Source organism: Gossypium arboreum, chromosome 4, assembly GCF_025698485.1.
Source record: "Gossypium arboreum isolate Shixiya-1 chromosome 4, ASM2569848v2, whole genome shotgun sequence".
Lineage (NCBI taxonomy): Eukaryota > Viridiplantae > Streptophyta > Magnoliopsida > Malvales > Malvaceae > Gossypium > Gossypium arboreum.
In genome coordinates, this window is record NC_069073.1 from 120,884,476 (window position 1) to 120,911,882 (window position 27,407).

The following is a 27,407-nucleotide window of genomic DNA, read 5'->3' on the forward strand; positions in this document are numbered from 1 at the left end:
TTATATATTACTTATAAAAAATAGACTTAACGACTCTCATTTTGAGTCAAAATAAAAATTTTGAAATTTGAAAAATATAGAGATTGATAATGATTCAATTAGAGAAAATGGGCTAAATCTATAATTTTGTGCATAGTACAAGAGTAATACCGAATTTAACCAAATGAATTTAATTGTGGTTACTTAGGTTGAGACCGAAATTTCAAAATTTAAAAATTAAAAATTAAAATTGAGAAATTAAAAAAATAGGAGGATTAAATTTACATCTTTAAATTTTTAACTTAACTCCTATTCAAAATTCTTAACTACGCCATCAATCATTAATGAGCTTATAATATTTTATTTATTTATTTACTTTCTTTCATATGAGATAAAAAGATAATATATTTCAGCGCATTCAAACTTACATCTCCTTGCACCAACAATAATGCCGATGCCAATTATACTAAGACTCAATTAGTAATAAACTTATAATCTTTTATGATTTTTAGGCATTTATTGGTGAAAGGAATTAAAGAGCAAAAGAGAGCAATTTGTTCACAATTTTATTTATATTTCACAATATTGTATACAAATTATCAATGCATGCATTTGGCTCCAATATGCAAAACATTGACAAACAAACAAGTGATGCTAGACTACAATTAAACATATTAAAATATTTTATCACTTAGTGAACAATCTCGAACAAAATTAGATGTCTACAGATCCTACACGGATATCTTTCGATACCAAATTGGCACAGTGATAATGCATTTTTTTTTGCTCATAATTCTTTAAACTTTGTATCATATATATATATATGATACAATTTCAGTGCTGTTAAAAACAACTTTGTATTTTCTCCATTCTTTAAACTCTTTACCGCATCCTAAAACCCATGCCTAGGCCTTTTGCATTTGTGCAGAAAATAAGTTGGAGTTCTCTCACACATTCCGGCATTGACGGCCGCTCTCCGCTCTCAACACGGACACAACGGGATGCCAAGTTCGCAAACATAGCTATAGATTCAATGGTGTATGAACTCTGAGCCATATCTGGATCGATCACTTTACGTAGCTTCTTTCGATCATTCAGTATATGCCTAACCTGAAATATGTATCACCAACTTATTATTCTGTTTGCATTCTGAGTTACTCAAACCCAACCATAGGGTCGGATGGTAATGGGAGCCAGGGGACCTTGGCTCCCAAATTTTTGGAAATTTTCATTAGGTGTTTGAATTTTTTGAAAATTCTCATTATGTCGTCAAATTTTTTTAAAAAATTGATTAGATCCCTTATTTTTAAAAAAATTCATTAAACCCCTTAAAAATTTTTGGAAAAAAATTTTAATTTGCCCCCGAAATTTATTACCAAGATTCACCACCAATTGATATGGCTAAGACGGATATGTTCAATTATTTTTTTAATGTATTTAGAGAGTTTTGGATCGTCATATATTCATATTAACTAAATATGTATTAAACATGAGTGTCAGACATGAATAGATTTTTTTTTGAAAAAATGAAGAAGTAACGTTTACGAACTTGGAGTACAAGGTTTTGATCATTTGGTCCTTGGTTTATGTCAACAGCTCTGCGTCCCGTTAAAAGCTCCAAAAGAACCACTCCGAATGCATAAACATCACTGCGTAAAGTTAGTTTACCCGTCTGTCATAAAAAAAAAAAAAAGCAAAATTCGTGAGCACTCCATTTTATGGTTCATGAATATTCTTTTGAGGTTTGTGATTATCACTTTTAATTTTTGTTAGTTAAAAAAAGGAAAAATTTTAAAGTATAAAAAGGAAGCATACTGATGTATATTCAGGATCAAAGTAACCAAATGTTCCAAGAACTCTGGCTGTCACATAAATGTCATGACCCTCTGGCATCAATTTGGCCAGTCCAAAATCAGATATCTGTAGGAAACAATGGCAAAGTTGGGGGTCAGTTACAACTTGTTCAAGGGTAGAGTTATCCGTCTAAGCTTAAAATTTTGTATGTTATTTAAGAAAGTTTAGACAGAAATACTAGATTTAAAAAATAAACTTTTGGCAAAAATAATTAAGCTTGTTTGAAATATGAGTAGGACTTGGACTTTAATATTCAAAGCTCAATCCTGACTCGTTTTTTAACTTTGTAATCAATGGCAAAACATTTCATTAAGTTTTGAAGGGTCTAATGGAAATTTTAAAAAATTTTGGGAGGTTTAATTAAATATTTTTTAAAACTTTGGGGGGTCAATAAAATTTTAAAATTTTGAGAGGATTAATGAAAATTTCCAAAAATTTTAGAGAGCTTAATTAATTTGTTTTTAAATTTTAAAGGGCATAATGGAAATTTTCAAAATTTAGGATGCCAAAGTCTATGGTTGGTTTTTTCTTCATTTATTTTATGTTTATGTAATTTGTATTATATGAAAAATAAATATGTTATAATATAATGTAAATTAAAAAATGTGTTAAGTAATTTATGTTTAGAAATTTAGAAAAGAAAAAATTCTAATTGTAGTAAAAATGTTTGTATATATAAGTACTAATCATTAAATAAAAATAATATTTTTTAAAATTAATACAGGTAAATCTAAAAATAAACTTTAGGTTAACAATTTACAAATCTGAACATATTTCGATAAAAATTAAAGTTTATATTTCAAGTTAAACTAACTTAAATAATTATATATGACATTGATAGTCCGGCTCGAATCCAATCCGATATTACCTATGAAAGCTTATATCCACCGATATCATACTCTTACCTTGGCTTCAAAGTTGGCATTGAGAAGGATATTGGTGGACTTGAAATCTCTATGAACAATTGAAATTCCAACGGCAGAGCTTGAATGGAGGTAAGCAAGCCCCCTAGCTGCACCAAGTGCCACTTTCAACCTTGAAGGCCAATCCATTTTTGTTTCGCCAATACCTGTTGTTGTTACGGTTAAAATTGTTTTTGTTTTCGAAAAAAGTACTCAATAAATAACTTTCCGATTTACTTCCGTAAATACTTTTTAATCAATCAAAGTACTTATCAAGTTTCTATATTATAAAGATTAGTTTAATTCAATCTTTTTATTATTAAATAGATCAATTTATTCTCCGTATTAATAAAAAAAATTGAATATGACTAAATTTTAACGGAACAACTAATCTTAACTCTATTAAAATTTATCATTATTTGATTCTTTTTACTAATACATGAACTAACTTTATTCATTTTAATTATATGGAGACTAATTTAAACCAATTCTTATAATACAGAACTTGTCAAATCCAAAATCATTTTCAGCCTAATCTGACTTATGTTCATAATATTTAAAAATGTTTATATATTTTATAATTCACCTTAGGATGAGTTTGAACGGGCGGTGCGTTTAGCTTATTTTCTATTTAATCTTATAGTATCGTTACAGTATTTAATCTCACTGTCACCGCTATTTTTATACTAACCACGAGTAAACGCACCGTGTCCATCCAACTCTCTTAATTTTTTTAAAAAAAATTATTATTTAAATCGAAACCCACCATTTAAATGATCTTGCAAGTTCCCTTTTTGCATGTATTCATAGACTAAGAACCGATGCTTCCCATCAGCACAATAACCAATCAAAGACACCAAATTTGGATGGTCGAGTCGGCTTAAGATATCCACTTCCACACGAAATTCACGTTCTCCTTCTGCTTCTTTGAATGCTGGAAGGTCCATTTTTTTTATTGCAACAACCTATAAACAATACACACAAAAAGAGCAAATTTTGTTTCTTTAACGAGTAGGGGTGAGTGTTTAATCAAATTGAGTCGAACTGAATGAAAAAATTTTAAATTAATCGAGTTAATTTATCTTGAAATAACGAATTGGAATTTGCCACTGAAACCAAGATCATAAAAATATACCTCTCCTGATCTAAGAGTGCCCTTATAAACTCGACCAAACCCTCCTTTCCCAAGCAGATTCTCATCACTGAAACAACCCGTTGCTTCCTCCATCTCCTTCAGAGTAAAAACCGATGATCCATGGCGTCTTTTCATCGGCCTCGATGCATGATTTTCATCAATTTGCCAACACTCAACTGGTTTATAAACCCCTGTGAACAAAAAAAAAAAAGTAGGTAAGCAAAAAAATACATATAAAAATCTAATTATATCATAGTTCAAGGACAAAAAATAACATACATGGGTCAGTATGATCCTGGGATTTGCTTCTTCGACGCTTATTCCAAGCTGAAACTAAACCAAAAGGCATTGTTTTTGTAATTTCGATGATTTGAGTTTTCTGTTTTTTCGTTTATATTACATGGAACAGACAATTTGCCGAACAGTTGATGTGCATAACAATAATAATGATGAAGAACAGAATAAAACGGATTAAAAAAATAGCTTAAAGATTGAGAAAATATTAAGAGATGGCAATGGGTTCTTATGGATGTTTAAAGATGAGGCTATAGATATTTGAAGAATCTCTTGAAAGAGTACGTATTGAGCAAGTGAGGTTTAGTTTTAGAAAATACTCAAACAACAACAGGAGGGATGTGCTTGAAGGAAAAGAAAAAGGGTGATGGAATGTGTGAAAAATAAAAAGAGGTTGGTATTTGCTTTGGCTTACCTAATTTTGATTACAACCCATAATTTTAAATATGGTATTGTCACGAATCAATTAATTTCTCGAAGTGTCTCATGAATGTATAATTTAAAATTATTCTTTTGAGTATTATAGGGTTTAGTTTAGATGGACGATGCGTTTACTTTTAATAAGATTAAAAACGACAGTGACGGTGAAATTAATTACTATAATCACGAGGTAAAGATTCTACCGCACCACAGTCACCACCCTTCTAAAGAAGGCCTAAGTCTCTTAAGGTGCAAAGGTAAAAATAAGTTTGAAAGGACCTAAATTGAATTATAAATTTTTTAGGAGTAAAAGACAATTTTACTATTGTACTAATTTATAATTTCATAATTTTAAAATAATTTAAAAGCAATTTTATCATTTAGAGAGGTCTAAGTCCATTACCTACCCGTTAGATTCGCCATTGTTGCCAGTATAAGGTTTTGCTCTTTTATGCTACATACCTGTCTTTTAGGTAAGGAGGAGCCTTTGCCTCAAAATTTGTTAATTACATTTTAGATCCTCAAAAGTTTATAATTTAACTTTAGCTCCTTTAAGAAATGGTAAATTTATAATTTAATCTCTCTTTAAATTGTAAACTTCTAAGTTAATATGATGATAAATTTATATTTTGACATCTTTAAAATTTTATAATTTAATTCTAACAATTTTGAAAAAACAATATATGATTTCGATCATAGGCACAAGTCAAAATTATCTTCTTTAGACACTTACAAATCCTTCGATATTTTCTTTTTAAACTTCAAACTTTATCTTTACATATTCAAACTCATATCTTTAACACATAAAAGAATGCACTTTACAAAATGATTATCGATTAATCCATATGAAGCTAGCAAAAACTTGATGGACCTCTGGGTATTCAAAGAAAACGATTTATTTTTGAATAATCTCATTATAGGTTCTGATCATATCTGCTCTATTTGACATAATGGCTAGAACTACCGATAGCCCCTCTCTAACCCATAAATAGGAGGATAATGCGCTTCAGCGCACTCAAACCCATGCCCATTTCAATCGAGCTAAGACTCAATCGACTCGAAGAAAACGATTTTAGAATATGACAAAAGGTTTCATTACTCGAATCATACCATATATAAGTACACAATATAATAAAATTACATGAATGTATCAAAATTTATGTATTATTTTACTCGTCTTTCGAATTTTAATATATCGTAAACACGATTATAACACGAAGATTACACAATAAGTGGGTGGTGTTTTTTTTTTTTTTCTTTAAGGTGATTGAGATTTGAGAGTTGCCGTTGATAGGGTGCTTTCATTCACTTTCTTTTGGTGCTAAAGCTTTATGATTATTTATTTTGAAATATGCTATTGTTGTCATGAAAATGACCAGAGATTGGTCTCTAATTATTTCATGTTAACCCCAAATTTGGAACTTAAAAGATACCAATGAAATTCTTTCATCAAAATATAGCAGTCCAATTTTTCTATTAATCCCTATATTTTATGTAATTTGTGGATTTGGTCATTGTTTTATGAATTAGTTAATTTTAGTCCAAATTCAAATTGTAGCAATTAAATCCAATCAGTTAAGATTTGTTGTTAGTCTTGTATTATGCATAAAATTATGTATGAGTAATATGTTAAACTAATAAGCTGACATGATATTACACGTGTGAAAATTATACTATAATTGCATAATTTAACCAAAAATAGATAACAAAAAAAGGGTTTTTTTTTTCCTACAAATTCTCTCAAATTGTGACAAATTATCTCTTTATAATGTTGCTTTATACTATAAAATTATCTAAGTATAAATTAAAATTAAGAAATTAATTAAATACAAATTAAATCGTAAAAAGAAGTGACCTAATGGCATTAATTTATATGACGGGTTACCTTAAAATAACGACTAATTGGCTGCTTATTATTATTATCCTCAAATAAAACCAAAGACTTCAAAATTAATGGCGTAGATTACAAATTGCTATCATGTTTACCATTATTGTCCGTTATTTGTTTATGTGATTAGAACCGACCCGATTCTCTTTACTTCAGAAGTGATCACCTGTATGAGTTTGCACGTGGTAGGTTTGCATCATTAAGTAATCGAACCTATGCTTAGGGAACACGTGTTAACCTTAAAATAAGGTATGTGTTGGCATGCATGGGGTCTACTTAGGACGTCACATCTAGGGACTGTATCATATAAATAGGAAAATTGACCTCTTTGAAGGATATGCTCACAAAAACACTAAACACAAATCAAATAAAAGAAAAACACATACACGAATATTTCAACCTTTTGCATCAATTTTCTATACTTACAAAAGAAATATATCAAATTAATTGACTGAACTACAAACGGAGTGGAAAAATACTTATATTTTAAGTCTTTAATTCACACCAATCCCAAATTTAATCCCTGAATAATTCTTACCCTTTATCAATTGCAAATTTAACGATGTTGGTAAGGTTGCTCAACGTAAAATCCAAAAACTAGTGTGCTCGACAACATAACATTCTAATATTAGAACTACTCATAATTGAGATACCCTTTGGTGAGCTGGAATACTGAAGAACACTAGCATACATCCGACATCTTTGGTGAATTTACTTGAAGGGACCATTACTTCGTTTTCAGTCAATCCTTCGAATTTGGACAATTCCTCGAACAAGGTTTCATATGTTTGAACGACCATTGCTTTGGTCACGATGTTCTTGCTTAGATTGTTGAGTGGGGACTCTAACCTATATCACTAAGCACTCCTACTATCCTAATAAGGTCTTCCTCCTCTTTCTAGTCTCGTTTACAGATTTTGACATGGTAGAGTTACCACTGTCAACAACTTCCGGAGAATCCAAGTACTCGTAGATATCTTCACCTTTTCCTTCATCTTGAACTTTAAAATCAAATTTTGGACACATATTTCACATCTTGAAGATATTTACTACATGATTTTAGCTAGAAAAAGAAAATTAATCATTATTTTCATAATATAATTATTGAAATTTTAATATTACGATGAAATTCATTAAATATTTATTTACTATAATTAATCATTACAAAATACTATTTGACTAATAACTAGAATCTATTCGAAGTTAGACTAGAATAAATAGACGAAAGACATATACATCAAAATAGAATTTAGACTAAAAACCCGTACATAATTTATAATAAATGAGACTCGAACTTATAAACATGATTAATTGATCCCACAATGCTAAAAAAAAACGTATACCCTTACTCATCAAAGTAATCAAATTCTTACAAATGTTCAAAGTCTCAATGATGTTTGAGCTAGACTGACGAGTCGGATCAAAAACTGATTCAAGTACCGATTGACCCGAACTTTTATCTTTTATCTTTTTAATTATTTTTTAATCTAACTAGTCAGATCGACAAATCGACGGTCTAACTGGTTTGACCACTTACTTGAATCTAAAAACATTGTAAAATCCCAAAGATATGAACATCAAAATAAACCCTACATGCTGTACAAATGCAACCAAGCGGCCTTGTTTAGGGCTTTTAAGACTTGCTATTGATTTGCTTATTTGCCACTGCCAAATTCCCATTGGTGCTATGTTTGAGTTGTGCGAATGCTGGAAGTGAACTACCCAAGGTGTACTTTATGGCTAAAATGTTTAGCCGCAGCAACCATTTTAGCCTCGGGGCCACGCGGTTCCGCAGTTTTCGTGCTTTCGAATTTAGTATCTTTTGAGAACGGACGGCAACATGAAGACAGCATCGACCTTAAAAACGATGCCCACGACGAGCTCCCTTTCTCGTGTTTGCTCATCTCAGGTTTAAACTCTATTGAAAAAAATAAATCAAAAGGGAACCCAATGAAGAGATACTGAGTTTCCTGTTTTGCTTTTTTGAGTTGATTGATGCTATATGGTTTGTTGCACAACATGTGTTTGTGGGAACTTTATAAAGCAAATATTTTGCTTGGGGATCAAGCAGACTTGAAATTCTTGGTCTTTTTTGACCATTGTTCTCCTGCTGACGTTAAAAGCTCTTCACAGGAAGTTGCTTGGCTACTGTCTTTTTGACCATGCAGCATGAAATCTCCAAATCCTTGGTTTCAAGGATGGTTTTTTTTTTAGAAAATCGGGTTTAAGATTGAAATTTTTCATTAAAAAAAATTTAGTGTCAAATTGAGTTTAGAATAAATCCATCTCGACTCATCTCAATATACTTAGAATTTATATTATATATAAGTACGGGTTTAAAATTTTAAATAAATCAATATTTATTTTATTGCTTATTAAATTATTAATTTTGAATAATATTACTTTATATTAATTATATCCAGAAAATTTATATTGTTTAATAAATTACATAATTTAAATCCATAAAATCATGTGTGATATTAGAAAAATAGCTTATTAAAAGCTTCTATTTTAATTTTATAATTATTTTTATCTATTATAATTATAATTTATTAATTTATTAAAATAACATATATTTTAATTTTATGAAATTTTATTATATATTTTAATTTTTTTTTTTTTAATTTTTAACTTGACCGCTTGTGGGGAGGGATCGTTTTCACCCCCGGGTTTCCCATTGAAAACCCAGTTTTTGTTTGCTCAAAAAAAAAAAACCAGTTTTTGACTTGAAACAGTTTTCATTATGGGTTAATTTCTTCAAACATCCTCGAATTTTTATTCAAATTTTAAAGTGGTCCAAAGCATTAAAACATTCTAATTGATCTTAAAAATATCGGTAGTATATTAGTAATTCCGTCAATGTAGCAGCTCAAATATGATATGAAGCATGTATATAACACATGATCATATTATAAATATGTGCGTATATCTACATATATCTACTATATGAACAATTTTTATCTTATTAATTAAAGAAAAGGGTCTACTAAATTTTATTAAAGCTATTTTATATTAACAAATTAGACTCAAATTATTCATGCAATAAATACAAGTATTTCTAATTTAATCTATTTATTTTAATCAAATAATATCTTAATCAAAACCGAGCCGAATTCAATAAAAACCGAACCGAACATTATTGTTTGAATCTAATAATATTATAATAATAACAGTAGCCTTACAATAGCTTACTATATATAGAACCCAGAGTTTTAACTCGGGTTATGCAATCATCCTTAAAAGATAATATCCAAACCCGGTTTGGATTTTGAGTTCCAAAATTTACAATGAGGTACTTGCATATCTATGTCATATATTTAATAGCCACGATTGAAAGAATTCGATCGGGAGCAAATATTTTGATGATTGTAACTGTTGTTACTGTTGTCGACCGATTTTATGGTCATAGATTCGCGTTTCCGGTCTCGTTCTTGAACTGCCCCGAAAATGATCTCGTTGGTTTTCTCATGGCTCTGCTCATGGTAAGTATGCGGTGCGGATAACAGATAACGATGGTGTTGCTGCTGCTGTGGATCGGCATCCCATCCATTGTAGAAGACTCGGCTTTGACGCAAATGATGGATCTTTTCTGCATCTTTGGACATGAAAGGATATGTTTTCCGTGGAGTTGGGGCTCGGGTATCAATTGGTGGAGGCTCATCTTCATCCGGTATCACAAAGCTCTCTTGTGGTGGCCAAGGCATTGAATGGTTCAGTTGTTGTTGGTGCAGTCTCGGTGACTTCTTTCTGAAAACTTCCAAAATGGAAACACCACCGTTGTGAACAAGCTTCCGAAGGGACCCGAAGAAGCCTTCGTCTTGCTTCTCTTGTTCTTCTTCGGTCGGAATTAAAGGCGGTCGGACCATTTTCATGGGTTTATGATACGGACTCGACAAGGTAGCATCCGTTTTAACCAAATCCTGATCCTTCAAGAGTGTATAAAAAAATCGCTAATTTTTATAAGATTTTGGATATGCATTGAATATCTAAGAAAAATGAAGACTTGGAGGAACATAGTAGCCAATCATATGTAAAATACCGCATACTCACGTTCTGGGATGATACAATGGTGCCTACACGATGTTGCAGCAGAGCTAGCATGTAGCCGAAGAATCCGGCACCGATAAGTACGGCAATTCCTGCAATGAAAGAAAATTATTACCATAAAGCTCCAATACCAACTAACGAAGGTCAATCCAAGGGGGATTAGTTTTACCGAGAGGAAAACCACTTCCATATTGATAGGCACAGTCATCAAAACGTAGTTGAATCTCTCGGATGGCTCGGTTTCCTCTATCAATTACCAGAAGGGAGCAACTGCTTCCAACATAGACCACATCGAAATCATCAGAAAACTTTGCATCTTCACTCGGTCCATCCACATGTCTCCCTCCTCGGTTCCATTTCCCACCAGCAATCGTTGTAACACCTGAAGATGATTTCAATCATATGACATACATTACGGAAATTAGCATAACAATAACTGTAAAAGTTCACCAAAGGATTCTCATTCATATTTTTAAGAAAAAGAACGGTAAAAGTATTATAGAGGCCCTTGTACTAAAAGTCGGATTACATTTTGCCCCCTTTCCACAAAAAATGGACAAATTAATCCCTTTAGGTTGTTTGATCAAAGAGTAAATTGGTCATTCTATTAAAAATTTCATCAATTTCTACTATTAAAAATGGGTCCCTGTATATCAACATGAGGTAAACGTGACATGACACGTGTTATTATCTAATTATTCCATTAACCACGCCAGTTTTTAATGGTACAAATTGATGAAATTTTTAATAGAAAGAACCAATTTACTTTTTGATCTAACGTACAAAGATTAATTTGTCTATTTTTTTAATAGAGTGGGTAAAATGCAATTTTAGTCTTAGTACAAGGGCCTCTATGGTACTTTTATCGAAAAAGAATATACAATGGCTCATATAAACAAAAGTCGACATTGCTAACCTGCATCACTTATCTTCCTGATTGCCATATTCATATTATCCGAAATATAAATGTTCCCTCTATCATCTACGGCTAACCCTTTTGGATGATTCATCCTTGCATCTCGGGGCTTCCCGTCTACATGTCCAGGGTATCCTTCGGGTGATCCGGCAACCAGCCGTGGTCTAGTATCTGCAATTCTCCAGTAAATTTAAACGAAACAATCACAACGAAAGACTTTTCTCATGGACAAAATCGAAATCATAGCACAACCTCGAAATTGCACAAGCGAATACTTATATCTTTACTTACGATCAATCTTACCTGAGGTTTTAAAAATGCACGAAGCCAATTAGACCAATGCAAATTCGCTTGAAAATTGTCGTAAGTAAAGCAAGAAAACAACATAATATGAATAACATTGAGGCAAGAGCACAATAAGTAATGCTAGTTCCTCCAATTCTTCGTTTTTCTTGAAATACTTATATTTGGCACTCATGTTTGATGCATTTACTAACAAGAATATGAAGATATAACCCTCGAAAGATCCTTCATATAGATGGGAATATATATATAAAAATTAAAGAAACCTATGTCCAAACAAAACTTATCCGACACACGACACAACTAGACTTAGAACAAATGAAAAATTATCTCATGAGTTTTCAATAATAACAGGATTTAGAACAATCTGTGTGAAAAGATGCATTTAGACAAAGAAAGCAATAAAAATTAAAAGGTCTAATTGTGATTTTAGTCCCTCTATTATACTAAAGTTTGAGATTCCATGTGTTTTTATTTAGCACAACCTGGTCACCTACTTTTATAATCTACTTTTATAATCTACTTTTATAATGTTATTAGTATGTTCAAATTGATAATGCTGTCAATTCCTTCCATTACACCCCTCCCCCAAAACGGTAAATTAGCTATATAATCCCTTGAAATTTTATGAAATCACAAGTTAATATAACGGTAAAATTGCTCTTTAATCCTTCAAAATTTAATTATTAATTTTTTGCTCCCTCTAAAGCAATTTTCTAGCTTCACCCCTACTTCTAATAAACTCTAAGTCAACCAAGGGCAAATGCAAGAGGAGATGATACTATTGCTTCTAGGGTCCCTTGGAAAATTATAAAAATATAAATTAGTATATCGTTAATATTGCCTTTTGCCCTCCTCTAAGAATTTATAATTCAATTCTAGCCCTCCTAATTTTTTTTTTCTACCTTCACCCCTATAGTCAACCATGTTTAAACAATAACAAATTTACATATCAGTCCAATGTCTATAGTTGTTCTTAAAATCAAAAAAATCCATGTGATCTCTTCAACTCCAACAAGTAACTACATCAATTTATACCTACTAATAACATTATAAAAGTAAGAAAAACCAAGTTTTAACAAATTAAAGGGCTTAAATTCCAAATTTCAGCTTAGCAGAGGGACTAAAAATCATAATTAAACCAAAAAAACATTAAAAAGAAAGAAGAATATATCCACTTACATAAAGATAAAGAAGCTGAAATCCTATAAAGGTTGCTATTAGCAGAATCCAAAATCAAAAGCTCCCCATTAGGCAAAACCTCAACAGTGTGAGGCTCAATCCCAAGTTTACTTCCATCAAACACAGTCTCTATAGTGTATCCACCTTCAAATTTCACCATGGGACGCCCAGTAATAGCTAATATACACACATAGAATAAAATCGGTAAAAGTACCATGGAGGCCCTTGTACTAGGAGTCAGATTGCATTTTGCCTCCTCTCCGCAAAAAATAGCTAATTAGTCCTTGTGCATTGTATCAAAAAGTAAGCTGCTTTTTCTGTTAAAAGTTTAGTTAAAATTTGGTGTCTATATGTCAAAATGAGGTACATTTTGTAGGGCATGTGTAACTGTTTATTCTGTCAGGAATATTAGTTTTTATCAGTAAAAATGGATGAAATTTACTCATTAATTTAATGTATAAAGACTATTTTGCTATTTTTCGAGTAAAAGGGACAAAATATAATCTAGCTCCTAGTACAGGGACTTCATATTACTTTTACCTATAAAATCACATGGAAACCACCATAATCAGATACCTATCACCAAAGCAAATGTGGGTTTCAAATGGTAAAAGAGATCTAAAAAAAGAAGAAAAACCTGTTTTGGTAGTGGTTTTGAGTGACCATAACCATTTCAGTGAAGCAGATAAAGCATTAGAGAAAAACCCATTAAGAATCCCTGCAAAAAAAAAGCAATAAATCAAATTCATTTCTCATCGAAGCAAAAAATTTGTTTAATTCTTTTGAAAGCTTACTTGCAGGTGAAGAAGTAGTGGGAGCTGAAGAGACAGCTCCAAGAAGAAGCAAAGGAGCTATCACACACAAAGCTAATACATTTTTGCCCATTGCTAGTTTTCACACACAAAATGAAAAACAAAATCATAAAAGAGAGCTCTTGTGGATGAAAGGAGTGTTCAAGGTTTATACATTGGAAAAATGAAAGCTAAAAACCCAATTTGAGAATCTGGGTTTTTTTTTTCTGTTTTTTTTTTTTTTGGCAGAAAAAGGTGCCTCTTCAATGATGTTTTTTTTTTTTTTTAATAATAGTAAAAATATGAAAAGCTTTTCTTTTCCGGAAAGATGAGACTTGTGATTTATGTATTGAGCCTTAAATGCTACAGTCTTTTATGTTTGGGTTAATATACTATTTAGTCCTTATTTTGGTTTCAATGTTTAATTTAGTATTTAAGTGTTTTTTTCTTAATTTGGTATTTTTATTTGGTTTTAATGTTCAATTTAATACTATCAAACGGTATCACGTGGCTTAACATTTAAACATTGAAACTAAATTCAAGTACCAAATCGTATATTAACTTTTTTGTTTTTATAAATGGTTTAACAGCAAAGTTTACATTTATTCCCTACCTAAATCTAACGACTTGGGTTCGAGTACGTTGGGTTATGAGTAGTTCTAGTCACTGTATCAAAAAGAGTAAATAAGATTGAAATTTATAATGAGATTATTCAAAAAAAAATCTAAAATTGTTTTTCCATTTTTCTATTTCAGTTTATTTTCCAGATTTTAATTTGATCTTCTTACTTCATAAACATTGTAATTGAGTTCTCAAATTATTAATAACGTAACCATTAGATATTTTCTTCAGTCTAGCCAACAACTTAGACACTAAATACCCGCTCAAACCTAAATATGAAATATATTTAAAACATGTTGATTAAATTTTAAACTTGTATGCACTTATAGCACAAATAACTTAAACTTAGCGTGTTATTAAAAAAGGAAATAAAAGAAATACCCTCCCGAAATTTAATGATATTTTTATTATCATATCAAGTTCAAATTGTTCATGAAGCAAGTATTCACGTATTTAAAATTTGATCTATGTGTTTTAAATATACTTTACGTCACATAGTAGTTAAAAGGGGTAGACAAGGCCTTGGCCACTTAAGCTAGTATCAACTTTAGTCTCTTCAATTATAAAGTATTCAATTTAAGTCCCTTTCAAACAAAAAATTTACTTTCACCCCTCCGAAATTTTAAAATTTTATCTTGGCCCCTCCAACATTGAACCCTTTCTATTTCTAATGAACAAAAATGTCCTTTAAAATGCAATTTTTCACTTAAGTAATTTTATTGAGAATATTTACCCTTTTAATTACTTTTTTATTTTTTTTAATTATTAAATTAGCTTTACATCTAGATTTTTCCATGGTTACCATTTGCTGCATTGAAGCAACAAATTCAGCATTCAATAATACAACAGCAAATGGGAAGGTGGGGCTTTAAGAAAAAGATGGATGAGATTAGGGTGTAAAATAAATATCTATGATTGGATATTATTTTAAGAGTTAATTGCACTAAACATTCTCAAACTATTACTTTTATTCTAAATTAGCCCCTAAGCTTCAAAATATTCTAGTTACTTCCTTAAACTATTGACATTATACCAATCAAGTCCTTTTATTATTGCAACCGTTAATTTAACCATTAAATGACACATAAAATCTTATGTAACATAATTTAAAATATTATTTAAAAAGTAAATTATTTCTGCAGTAACTTTTAAAATTAAAACTAAATAAAAAGTAAAACCGAAAAAGTAAAAGAGAGATTGAATAATATTTTCTATAAAAGCTTCAGTAAATCACAAAACCAAGATTTTTACAATATTCATTTTTCTTTAATTTTTTTCATTTTAAATTATATCTCATCTAATGCTTAAATTAACAATTTTAGTAACGGAAAGACTTTATTGATATAATACCATTAGTTTAAAAATATAACTAAAATATTTTAAAATTTAAGGACCAATTTAGAATGAAAATCATAGTGTTTAAATTATAATCCATGCTCAATTTAGAGCTTAAAAGGATAAAATAATAGAGCAGTAATTTTTTATTTTTTTACAACTACTTCTATTTTTTTTCTCTGAAAAAGAAAGGGTACATTAGTTCATTTTACATTATTTAAATCAAAAAATCAAAATATATATATCAAATAAGTAAAAATTAAAATAATATTTTAAGATTTTCAAAATCGAATATGTAGTCAAGTTGATCACGTCATTGATTCATTGGTCCATTCAGTTCAATTAAATAGATTGTTAAAAATATAAAAATAAATGAATATATATATATATATATTACAAATCCGATTCATGTCCAGTTGTCAACTGATTCAATATCCTATCCAAGACCGTTACCCCAGCCACTTTCCAATGTCACTTATCTGATCATTGGTCCAGTCCAATTCAAACAATAGTAATAATATTTCAATCTCATTATACATGAATTTAGACTTATCAATCGAATTAATTTTAAGTCACATCAATCTAGACCCAAAGTCATTTTAGTTCATGTCTTTTGAGTTTTGATTAATTTCAAGTTCAACTTGTTTCGAGGCTCAAGCTTTAAGATTCGAGTCATTACGTGAATCAACCAAAACTGTTGGATAGCTCTTTCAGTAACTATTTAACTAGCTTTGTAAACGTGCATATGATACATATTACACTATTTCTACATTACCAAAATTAAACATGGTAAACCATCCCAACCTCCAACGTCGAGACATGAGGTACGGTTAATGCGAGTGTAGACGTCCGGCTGTTTTTCCGCAAAAATTCATATCCGAAATCGATTACGAGTTTTTTTATCAAGCTAGATCCTTGCTTAGCTCTAAGACAAGTGTGTCCTAATATGTAAGCTACCCCGGCTTCCCTAGCTTCCGTAAGTTCCCGCAACTCTTCCATTGATTCGGACTCTATCTTCGGGCTCTCCGGCACGATAAACCGTACTCTTTTTCGGGGTTTAATTGTGGGTGACTGTATCTCCTTCAACTCCGATGGACCGGCTTCTTCTATGTTGTCTGAATCATCCTCGCTCATTTGAATCCCGTCCAAATGGGTCAAACATGTTCCGACAACTTTCATTTTATCGTCATTGTCAGTTTCCCGATCTACTTTAACATAATGAGGGGAACTGTTTTCGGACCGTACAAACTCTGCTATGCTACAAACGAGATCTTTCTCAAACTCGATATCGTCTTTATGAACATCACGATACCCATATCGTACAATGCACCTATAAATCCTGCATTCCCTAGGACCAATATGACCCACGAGAAACCGTTCCTCGGGTCTAACATGAGGGACTGGGACAGACTTGATGCAAAGGAAGACTAGGACTTGGTGGAAGGCTGGAAAATTAGTGACAAAATGGGAGAAGATTGCGGGGATTCCTGATACAAGCTCTGTGTGTAAGAGTCCAATCCCACGAACCCGTACTATGCCTAGATCGGGACCCAATGTAAGTAACCAGTTGACGGAAACCTTGTTTTGAACATCAAACTCGTACTTTTTCAATGTGCCGTAGTGCCAAACACACATGACTATCAGGAAGATGAACGAAAGGGCAATCGGGACCCATGCCCCTTCGAGGAACTTGACTAGGGAAGCTGTGAAATAGAGTGCTTCGATCGTGCCGAAAAAGAAAACAAAGCAAATAGCGAGGAACACACTCTTTTGCCAGCATAACACAATTACCAAAGACATTAGGCAAGTAGTGACCAGCATCACAGTTATAACGGCCAAACCTGTTTCGTATCAAGATGGATGTAAGATACGTAAAATGGTTTCTCGGAATAAAACAACATTTATATTGAGACTTGTACGAGCAATACAAGGAAGCATTATCATACCTGATGCATTACCCATGCGACGTGTGTCTCTAAAGCCGACAGTGACCGCCAAGCATAACACCATCAGGAGCCAATTAATCTCCGGAATGTAGATCTGACCGTGAATTTTGGACGATGTGTGGACTATTTTGACTTTGGGGAAACAACCAAGAGAAGAGCATTGTTTGATGATCGAGAATGTTCCAGTTATGATGGCTTGACTTCCTACAACTGCAGCGAGTATGGCTATAACTAAAACCGGCCATCGTAACTTCTCTGAAGCAAGAACACATTGGATATACTTAGTTACAGTTAGCCCAAAATGGCGAAAACTCACCTAAAATCTTAAGTCTCTTTGAGAAAAACTCGAGGTCCCTACCTGGTACGGATACATAAAATCCAATTTGATAATCACTTTCAATATTATGATGCCGGGATAGATACGCAGCTTGCCCCATGTATGCAAGAATTAAAGATGGATAAACCAAAGACGTGAAAGCAATCTGCAGAAACCGGAATTCCAGTTACATACAAGCACGCAACTCTAGGAAGTTCTTTTGCACAATAGTGAACATTTCTACCTTTATTGACAACTGTGAAAAATGTCCAAGATCAGCAAACATAGCTTCTGAGCCTGAAACATAATTTAACTTAATCAACATCTATATATATACATATACTTAAGACATACTCGATCACAGACACGAACACGGTTACCTGTTATGCACAATAGGATGCCGCCTAAAGACAACCAACCTCCTTGTTGTGTTTTCTTCAAGAATTTATACATATAATACGGAGAAAGAGCTCGATATACATGAGGGTTCCAGTATATGATATTATATAAACCGATACTGCTTATGCAAAGAAGCCATATTAGAATCACAGGTGCGAACAAATACCCGACCCTATGCGTGCCATAATGTTGAAGTGCAAACAAGCATATCAGTATGACACACGTGACTGGAACCTCTACATCTGCAAAAATGAAAAAGAAAAATTACAGTTAAACATACAACATGGTCATTCTTTTCGGAACTGTAACATATTGATAGGTAAAACATGCAGTCATTCGATATCCCAAGGCAGGGACGGAGACAAAGGGGTGCAGGCAGTGGCCTTCCCCCCCCCCCCCTTTCAAATGGTAGATTTTCCATTTAGCCCCTTGAAATTTTATGATATTGTATGTTAATATAATGATAAAATTGCACTTTGACCCCCAATAATTTATGATTCATCTCTGGCCCCCCTAAAGCAGTTTCCTGGCTTAGTCCCTGTCCCAAGGTGGGTCAATATGACCAAACACACTTTATCTACTAGTTTGAACAGAATATATACATAATCATACGTGCCCCGTTTACCATGTTGATTGGTAAGTTTAACCAACTTGATTGAAAGGTCAATCCCAGGGCTCCACAAACACAGTACTTGTTTCAGGGTTTGAGGGACCCGAAAGATAATTGAGTTGCATAAACACGTCGTTAGGTTGTTGAAGAACTTAAAGGGCAGTAGATAACAATCAAAAAGGACCCATAATCCACCAAACAACACTATTAACAGGAATTTGCACATGGATTATAAGTATCTAGTGAAAGAGTACATGGAAACTTAGTCTAAAATCCGAGTTTCAGGATCGATAATTATACTTTTCTGGTTCACACCACACAGTTAACTGCAGGCAAAGTATGAGGGGGCAAAACTACAATGGAAGACCTCGTACTAGGAGTCAAATTCATTTTGCTCCCTTTATCTCAAAAAATGAACAAATTAGTCTTTGTGCGTTAGTTCAAAGAGCAAACCAGTCGTTTCTGTTAAAAAGTCCATCCATTTCTACTATATGTCATCATGAGGCACACGTGAGATGTCACTCTTTGATCTATTGTTCAGAGATTAATTTGCTCATTTTTTGACAATCTGACTACTAGTACCAGCTTCCATGGTACTTTTATCATGTGAGGGGGAAAAAGATCTTACATTTGTGATGCTCTTTCGACATTGAAAGCTCCAAGCCAGACACTGCCGAGAAAACTACATATGAAACCCAGAATAAATCAATCAATCAATCAATCGAGTTTCAATGACACAATTAGAGGAAAAATATCCCATAATCATACCTGAAAGAGCTGGTGTGAGTATACCATCACCAATCACCATACAAGTTCCAATCAAAGCAAGAACAAGTAAGAACCTTTGTAACACCCTATGTTTCTCTAAACTAGATTTCAACCTTGAACCCAAATTTGATTTTGGTGATAACCCATTAACACCACCATCTTTCTTATACTCACTCAGTTCTTCATCAGCTAATTGACAATTAGGGAGTGAGTTAACTCGGGCATGTCTACACAGCAATGAATACAAAGCAAAAGTACCACCTTCACCATTATCATCAGCTTTAAGCACTATGAATACATATTTGAGCAAAGGGACTAAAGTAAGAGTCCAAAAAACAAAAGATAAAACCCCATAGATCTCTTCATTTGTTTCAGAATGATGAATATCTTCATCAAATGTGCTTTTGTAAACATATAAAGGGGAAGTACTTAAATCACCATAAACAACACCAAGGCTTTGGTATGCTAAAGTCAATACTGTTCTCCATGATTCCTTCTACAAAAAAAAATAAATAAATAAAAATAAAATTGGGTTTACACAAAAATGGTGAAACCAACACAAATTTGAAAAAAAAAACAAAAAAAAAAAACCAATCTTTACCTTAACATGGTGAAAACCAGTCTCTAGATCCATAGATGAAGGGATTCAAAGAATGCCCATTTGCTAAAAGAGCCTCCCCCAAGTGTATATATATAAACACTGATAAAGTCTTAAAGGTTTCTTCTATTTGTAGATATAGCAGTTGAACAACTCATCAATGGAGGGTCAAAAGCAAAGAACAAAAACAATACCACCAAAAAAAAACCCCCAAAGTATAGAAGTGAAACAAGCAATAAACTTTAATAGAGAAACTTCTAGTAATAAAGAAAAAAAACATGAAAAACAAGTAATATTGGGATGAATTGTTTTTAAAAGGGAAAAAAAAAGTTTTTTTTTTTTAAATTTGCTGTGTAGTTGGTTCTTTGATGGCAAGAGTTCTTATTGGATAACTGCTAATTAAATTTAAAAATAGCTCAACTAAAGCTTGAAGATGATGGCAATATGGCAATGTGATGTGGAACTTGAAATAAAAAATATTAATAAATAAATAAGCTTTGTTCATGGATTTACAGTCTTTTATTGTTTTCAATTTTGTTGAAATTGAGAAATGAAAATGATAAAAAATGGGGTATGAGCCATGGAAATTTTACTCAAATTTAATAATAAAAAATTCCTGGGTTTTGCTGAATCAAGCAGTAAAGAATTTGACAATTTTTTTAGTAAAAGTCTGGAGATTTGACTCTTATGAAACAAGAAAACAAGTTAAGAGAAGTTTTGCCTTCTTTGACGAGTCCAATCTGATTCGACTCCGGTTAAATAGAAAATTTATGTGATTGTACGATTAAATATTTTTTTAATTTTGTATTATTAATATTTTGATATTGTTGACTGATTCGAATTAATAGACTCGAATTAAGTTTAATTAAATTAGAATATTATTATTATAAATTATAAGTTTTGAAAAGAGGAAAAACAATATGATTTAGATTTTTTTAATTTTAATAAGCTTTTGAAATTTGGAATATTTTTTTATTTTTAAATTTTGAGATATTTTGTTTATTTTAAAAAATTTAACAACATTTTGGATATTTTAAGATATTTTTAATTACATTTCCTTTTAATTTTTGTAATTTTGAGTGCTTGTTTTTCAAATTTTGATTTTTGTATATATTTTAGTTTTTTAATGATATATAATTATTAAAACTATCATTAGTCGATTTTTTAATATAAATAATAGGAACGGAAGGGTATTTACACTAAAGTAAAAAATTTAGTAAATTTAAAAATAAAATAATTTTAGTTAATTATTTTAATTATTCAATTTTTAAATATCAACTCAATTCAAACTCGAAAAATTAAATTATATATTTTAATCAATTAAAAAATCAAATAACTCAATTCAATCCCGCTTCATAATCACATACTTATAGATTAATTTATACTCTTAAAATATTACAACTTTTGAAGAAATATTATTTTTTCCCTCAAAAGTTGGAAATTTCTCCTCTTTTGGACCTTATGATCACCTAATCTCTATTACTTTAATCATTAAAACAACTTGGCCATGAAAGTTTGGTATGATAATATGGTAATTAAATAGAGCTTCTTTAGTAAGCTTGTGAAATTTTTTATTCAATTATTATGTATTTTTTAAAAGAAAAATATAGTTATACTTTATTTAAATTAATTAAAAATCAGTAATTAAAATAATTACCAAATTCCATTATGTGGTGCACATAAAAAAAAGTTGCAAAATTATTATTAAATTATTCCATTTAAGTTATCATGCTGTTAAAATTATTTCATGTGGCCTACTTTGTTTACACTGGTTGTACTAATTAAAAACTCACGTTCTCATTATCATCTATAGTTCAGATTTTTTTCATGAAACAACTTTCTTCTCTAATCTTCGACACTAGTCGTCAGATCAGCTTGGACTTAAGTTATGTTCTTCTACTTGATGATGGGTACAAATCCATTATATCAATCATCGAATCATCGCTTGAAGCTCGTTAGCCAAACTTAAAAAACAATTAACAACACAGTGACTTAAATGAAAGCTTTTAAATAATTCAATAATTATTTTATAACTTTTTAAAGTTGAGTGATCAAAAACGTAAATTACTAATAATTTAATAACATTAATGTAACTTTTTCCTTTTAATAATAATAATGAAATTGTGGTTGTGATAATAAGAGAAAAGGGGCAATGTGATGTGAAAAAAGAAAAGGAGATTCCCAAATCGCTTTGATAAGAGGATTGTTGGTTCATATAATTAAAGCTTTATATAAATGGGAAAGCAAAGCAATTATCAAAAGAGGGGTTGCTGGTTTTTAGTCAAACACATGTTCTTGAAACTTCATCAAATACATCCTCATGGTCCCTTTTTCCTTAAAAGAACCCATCAAACATCTCTGATTTATGTGTTACAAATTCGGAAAATATTTAGATTTCTTTAAAGATAAGTAGGTGTGCATTATGATCGTTTTATATCCATTATCGAATCAACTTTACTTTTTACAGGCAGATAATAGATTCTGATTTAATTATCTTTTATCCGCTTCTAATTTACTTTTATAAATAATATATCCAAATATTTAAACCTAGTCATTGCTTTAGTTTTTAGCTTATTTTTACTTTACAAATACAAATATTTAGTAAATTTGTAAGGACGAAGTTAGAATATTTGTTTAGGGGTTTCGAGATAAGATTATAAAATTTGGGGCCAAAGTTAAAAATATTGTATTAAAATGTTTAAATTAAATTATTAATTTTTAAAAATTTTAAAATTATATATTTTTATTTAATCAAAAGTTATAAATAAGTAAATTGAATCTTTTAATTTCGGAGTAGTTATAAAATATTATTTATATGTATTTTAATCTTTTTCACTTTAAAAGCTTTAAAAATACAAGTACGAGGTGATTCAAACCTACACCAATTGCTTAACTAAAATATTTTTAATATTTCTATATGTTTTAGTTTTATTATGCATATTTTATCATCTCTTTCAATGGTATATTTATATTATTATTTAAACTTTAGACTGAGTTGGTATCACGAATTAAATGGACATCAACTTAGTTAGGAAATTACAATTAGCAAATTATATGAATGTCCTTTCCATAATTAAATTAAGTGATATTATTCGAGGGTATTTTAGTCTTTTCACTTTAAAAACCAATATAAATATGTATATGGTGGAATTCAAACCCACCTCAAATTCATTAGAAAAACCTTTACTTCACCATTCAACTAAAGATTTTTTTTTTTTGATATTTTTATACATTTTAGTTTTATTGTGTACGTTTTATTACCTCTATCAGTTGTATATATATTTTTTTATTTAAGCTCATGACCGAGTTGGTGTCACCCTCAATCAGGTCATTAACTCAATTAGCAAGTTACAAGAATGTTTTTCCGTAATTAAAATAAGTAATATTATTCGAAAGTATTTTAGTCATTTCAATTTAACAAAAACAAAAACAAAATGCATATGATGAAATTTGAACTCACGCCAAATACATTATTAAAACCTTAAATTTACTACTCAAAAACTTTATTTTGATGGTTTTTATGCATTTTAATTTTAATTATGAACATTTTATTACTTCCATAATTTGTATATCTATACTATATATAAAGATTCTAAATGAGTTGCGGTCACACATAATCGGGTCCCAACTCAATTATCAAATTACTTAAATGCCCTTACTTTATCAAAGCAATAAATATTAAGTTAAGTGTATTTTAGTATTTTACTTCCAATGGGACCTAAATCCAGAACACCAAACATGCACTCTATAAATTTTACCATTTCAACTAAAATAATAATTAACACATATTGCAATGTGTTATTATGACTAGTTTCAAAATTTACATTTTATTATTTATTATATATTATTTATAAACGCACCATGCGTTTTAAATACGTAATTTTATATACATACGTGTATGATAAAATATCTAATATTTAATAATATATTTTATTGAGTTTGTGTCTCAAGTTAACTTGACACCGACTTAAAATTAATAACAACATAGTGATAAACAATTAAATCTAATTTTTATTTTAATATCATACATATTTTACATGTAATTATTATTAATTAATTTCAAGTAATATACTTCATTATTTATTATATGTTGTTTTACACACGTATTTGTTCTCTCGAATTTATGATTTCCACGTACATACGCATGTGATAAATTTTATAGTATTCGATAAACCTTTTGTATTTATCACAAAAAAAAAGACATAATAGACATAAAACACATATATAAATTAACATAATATTTTTACAATGTTGCTAAAATTAGATCGATAGATTAGTAAAATCGATTTGATCGAAAACCAACGAATATATCAAAAATATATTCTAAATTGATCCTTCAAAATTATTTAACATAAATTGTAAAAAAATATTTATTATATAAAAATATAAAAAATTATTTAAATAAAATAAAACTTTAAAAAAAAAGAGATAAGAAAGCAATGTTCACATGTTTATTTTATTTTATTTTTTTAGGATAAATAAAGTCACTTTCTAACCCCATGACTTTAAGAAAACTAAACCCACCCGCATGCATGCCCAAAAGCCAATAGAATGAGTAAAATAAAATAAAATAAAAGCATTTGTATAAAAAGAAGAATGAGTTAAATCAAAACCATCGCTTTCTTTTAACACAAAAAGATGACTATAAAAATGTATATATATATATATAGACACACACATTGGAGAGATAGAGACACTAATACATTTCCATTTCTGTTTCATCATACAATATATAGGATTAACTTAGATTGATTTGGGCCAGTTCTGCATTGCTTTTCAAAAGACTTCTAGCTCCAAAAGTATTTTGGAAGAAAAGTTGTCTTGAAACAATTGCTTTTATTGAAATTTTAACTTTTAGAATGCTTCAAAAGATTTCAAACGGAGAAGTTAAAATTTTAGCTTCTCTCTCTCAAAAGCACTTTTAATGCTTAATTACTTTTCACCCTTCAATAATAGAGGACTTCTCTTTTTTCTTGGTACTTAATTACAAATGTTTTAAAATCATTAATTAAAAATAAAAAATATTTTTAAAATACTAATTACAAATATTTAATAGTTATATTTAAATATTTAAAATATAGTTTATATACTCTAATTAAATTTTATAAATAATTAATATTTATTGCTTAAAATATTTAAAATTTATATTTTATATATTAAAATATTAACAAGAAATTATAATATATATTTTTTATATTTTTACTAAAATATAATAATATTAACTAATTTAAATATTATTTAAATGTATATTTGTTACTTGATAATAACATGTCTAAAATAGACATTTTATTTCTCAAAAGCATTTTTTGACAGCAATGCTAAACACTCAAATTTTAAACCAAATTTTTCAAAAGCACTTCTCAAAAGCACTTTTCCACAGCACTTCTCAAAAGCACTTTTCAAAAACATTGCCAAACTAGCCCTTGGTATGATTAATGTATTGTTTGTTTCGGTATTATGGTTCATGGAGATTGATTATTTTGGGGTTTCGTAATTGTATTTTTCGATAATGTTATTTTCAAAAACATTGCCAAACTAGCCCTTGGTATGATTAATGTATTGTTTGTTTCGGTATTATGGTTCATGGAGATTGATTATTTTGGGGTTTCGTAATTGTATTTTTCGATAATGTTATTTTCAAAGTTTGAATATGAATTTTCTTTCTAGAAGTAGGGATGTAAATGAGACATTATTACTCGCAAGCTACTCGAGTTTAATTAAAAAACAAGCTGAGCTTGATCAACTCGAGCTATCAATCAAGCTGAATTTTAGCTAATTAGTAATATTTGGTTCAAACGGCTTGTGAGTCTTATCGAAGTTTTTATTTTTGATATAGATTTTAAATATTTTATTTATACTTTATTTAAACTCCTGACTGAGTCGGTGCCACCCTCAATTGAGTCACCAACTCGGTTAGGAAGTTACGAGGATGCCATTCTGTAATTAAAATAAGTAATTTTATTCGAGGGTATTTTAGTCTTTTTACTTAAAAAAACCATAAAAATATGCATATGAAGATATTTAAACTTATGCCAATTGCATTAATAAAACATTTAATTTACGATCTAATTAAGACTTTGTTTTAATTTTATTATACCAATTGCTCTTAATCAAGGTGGAAACTATAAATTATGTGATGGGGAGTTGAGATAAAACTGAAAAAAAAACCTTGAGAGGCCAAAGCTAAAAAAAATTGTATTAAATTGACTTAAATTGTGCCTCTTTAACATTGAAAGGGGCTAAAATTATAATTTTTCTATTTAAAACAAGCTAAAAAGGATTAAATTAAACTGTTTACTTTAAAAAGTATTAAAATAACAATTAATCTATTTAATCAAGTGGGTCCAAAGTCACTTTGTCCTTTTGGCTACTCCCTACTCTTATATATATAGAGCTGTTTATTATAGTATCGCTATAATATTTAATCTTACCGCAATCGTTATTTTTACACTAAACACAAGTAAACGCACGATCCATCCAAACCCATCCTAAATTAAGTTAGTGTATGATGGATATAAATATAAATATAATATATTTTTTTAATACTTTTTATTTTTAAATAATAAAACGAATGATGCGGTCGTTGAGAGCACCAAAAATATCCTATTCCCTGTAAAATAATGAAAAAGAAATAGTAAAGGGGAAGTAGGGTCGAATCCTCAGGGACCGGATTATACGAATGCTTGTCTCTCGAAATCCTGGGCAGAATCGTGCCCAAGAAAACCTGCGTTCCTGGAAAAAAATAAAAAATAGAATTTAAGAATTGATTTTGGAAGCGAAAATAAAATAAAAACAGAATTTAAAGTTTACTGAAATTATGATTACGAAAATAATAAAAATAATAAAGAGAGTTTTAAGTGAAAAGAAATTCTTATGGAAAGTTCCACCTCCGGTTGTCTCATTCCTCCTTGGGCTCAATCCTTGGCTTTTGGATGATCCTTCTCGACTCAAGTAAGCCGTTATAGTGGAAGAGGACGCCTCGACCACCAGCTCCAAAGATTAGATTTACGATTTTAGGGAACTGACTCTAGTCAATAATCTATGCTAGATCAACGCTTCTTAATGGCGAATCCACGCCATTTTGTCTCATTGGCTCGCCAACC

The 27,407-nt window shown here is 30.3% G+C and overlaps 3 protein-coding genes across 6 annotated transcripts; all 3 read right to left on the reverse strand.

The window, feature by feature from the left end:
• Positions 1-532: 532 nt before the first annotated feature.
• Positions 533-4,775, reverse strand: LOC108458296 (probable serine/threonine-protein kinase PBL28). Its single transcript, XM_017757641.2, has 7 exons — positions 4,150-4,775; positions 3,871-4,061; positions 3,502-3,700; positions 2,739-2,902; positions 1,795-1,899; positions 1,529-1,651; positions 533-1,089 (listed from the first exon to the last, which is right to left on the reverse strand). Exons 1-7 carry the CDS (start codon positions 4,217-4,219, stop codon positions 862-864), a joined length of 1,080 nt encoding a protein of 359 aa, XP_017613130.1. The 5' UTR covers positions 4,220-4,775; the 3' UTR covers positions 533-861.
• Positions 4,776-9,608: 4,833 nt separating this feature from the next.
• On the reverse strand, positions 9,609-14,036 carry LOC108457732 (uncharacterized). 4 transcript variants are annotated; one of them, XM_017756829.2, is made up of 7 exons: positions 13,715-14,036; positions 13,558-13,638; positions 12,921-13,097; positions 11,436-11,606; positions 10,689-10,901; positions 10,523-10,611; positions 9,609-10,392 (listed from the first exon to the last, which is right to left on the reverse strand). In XM_017756829.2, the coding sequence occupies exons 1-7, from the start codon at positions 13,803-13,805 to the stop codon at positions 9,790-9,792; spliced, it is 1,425 nt and encodes a 474-aa protein (XP_017612318.1). In that variant the 5' UTR covers positions 13,806-14,036; the 3' UTR covers positions 9,609-9,789. The 4 variants fall into 4 exon arrangements, with proteins under 4 accessions (XP_017612318.1, XP_017612317.1, XP_052882587.1 ...); XM_017756828.2 differs by having other exon boundaries at positions 9,609-10,398; XM_053026627.1 differs by having other exon boundaries at positions 9,609-10,422.
• A 2,333-nt stretch (positions 14,037-16,369) lies between these two features.
• On the reverse strand, positions 16,370-21,054 carry LOC108457938 (potassium transporter 6-like). The gene is made up of 8 exons (XM_017757155.2): positions 20,308-21,054; positions 19,707-20,202; positions 19,567-19,620; positions 18,310-18,570; positions 18,174-18,226; positions 17,972-18,095; positions 17,614-17,868; positions 16,370-17,508 (listed from the first exon to the last, which is right to left on the reverse strand). The coding sequence occupies exons 1-8, from the start codon at positions 20,338-20,340 to the stop codon at positions 16,448-16,450; spliced, it is 2,337 nt and encodes a 778-aa protein (XP_017612644.1). The 5' UTR covers positions 20,341-21,054; the 3' UTR covers positions 16,370-16,447.
• Between the last annotated feature and the right edge of the window lie 6,353 nt (positions 21,055-27,407).

Bases quoted from the DNA above. Each gene is read 5' to 3' on its own strand.
- LOC108458296 (XM_017757641.2), bottom strand. From the start codon at position 4,219: ATGCCTTTTGGTTTAGTTTCAGCTTGGAATAAGCGTCGAAGAAGCAAA. The intron at 2,903-3,501 runs GTGGGTTTCGAT...TAACAACAACAG, and splicing joins CTTGCAAGATCATTTAAATG to GTATTGGCGAAACAAAAATG. The intron at 1,652-1,794 runs GTATGCTTCCTT...TTTTTATGACAG, and splicing joins TTGATCCTGAATATACATCA to ACGGGTAAACTAACTTTACG.
- LOC108457732 (XM_053026627.1), bottom strand. From the start codon at position 13,805: ATGGGCAAAAATGTATTAGCTTTGTGTGTGATAGCTCCTTTGCTTCTT. The intron at 10,902-11,435 runs GTTAGCAATGTC...AATCATCTTCAG, and splicing joins CAGGAAGATAAGTGATGCAG to GTGTTACAACGATTGCTGGT. The intron at 10,612-10,688 runs GTAAAACTAATC...CTTTCATTGCAG, and splicing joins TGGAAGTGGTTTTCCTCTCG to GAATTGCCGTACTTATCGGT.
- LOC108457938 (XM_017757155.2), bottom strand. From the start codon at position 20,340: ATGGATCTAGAGACTGGTTTTCACCATGTTAAG. The intron at 19,621-19,706 runs GTATGATTATGG...TTTCATATGTAG, and splicing joins ACTCACACCAGCTCTTTCAG to TTTTCTCGGCAGTGTCTGGC. The intron at 18,227-18,309 runs GTAACCGTGTTC...ATTATGTTTCAG, and splicing joins CATCCTATTGTGCATAACAG to GCTCAGAAGCTATGTTTGCT.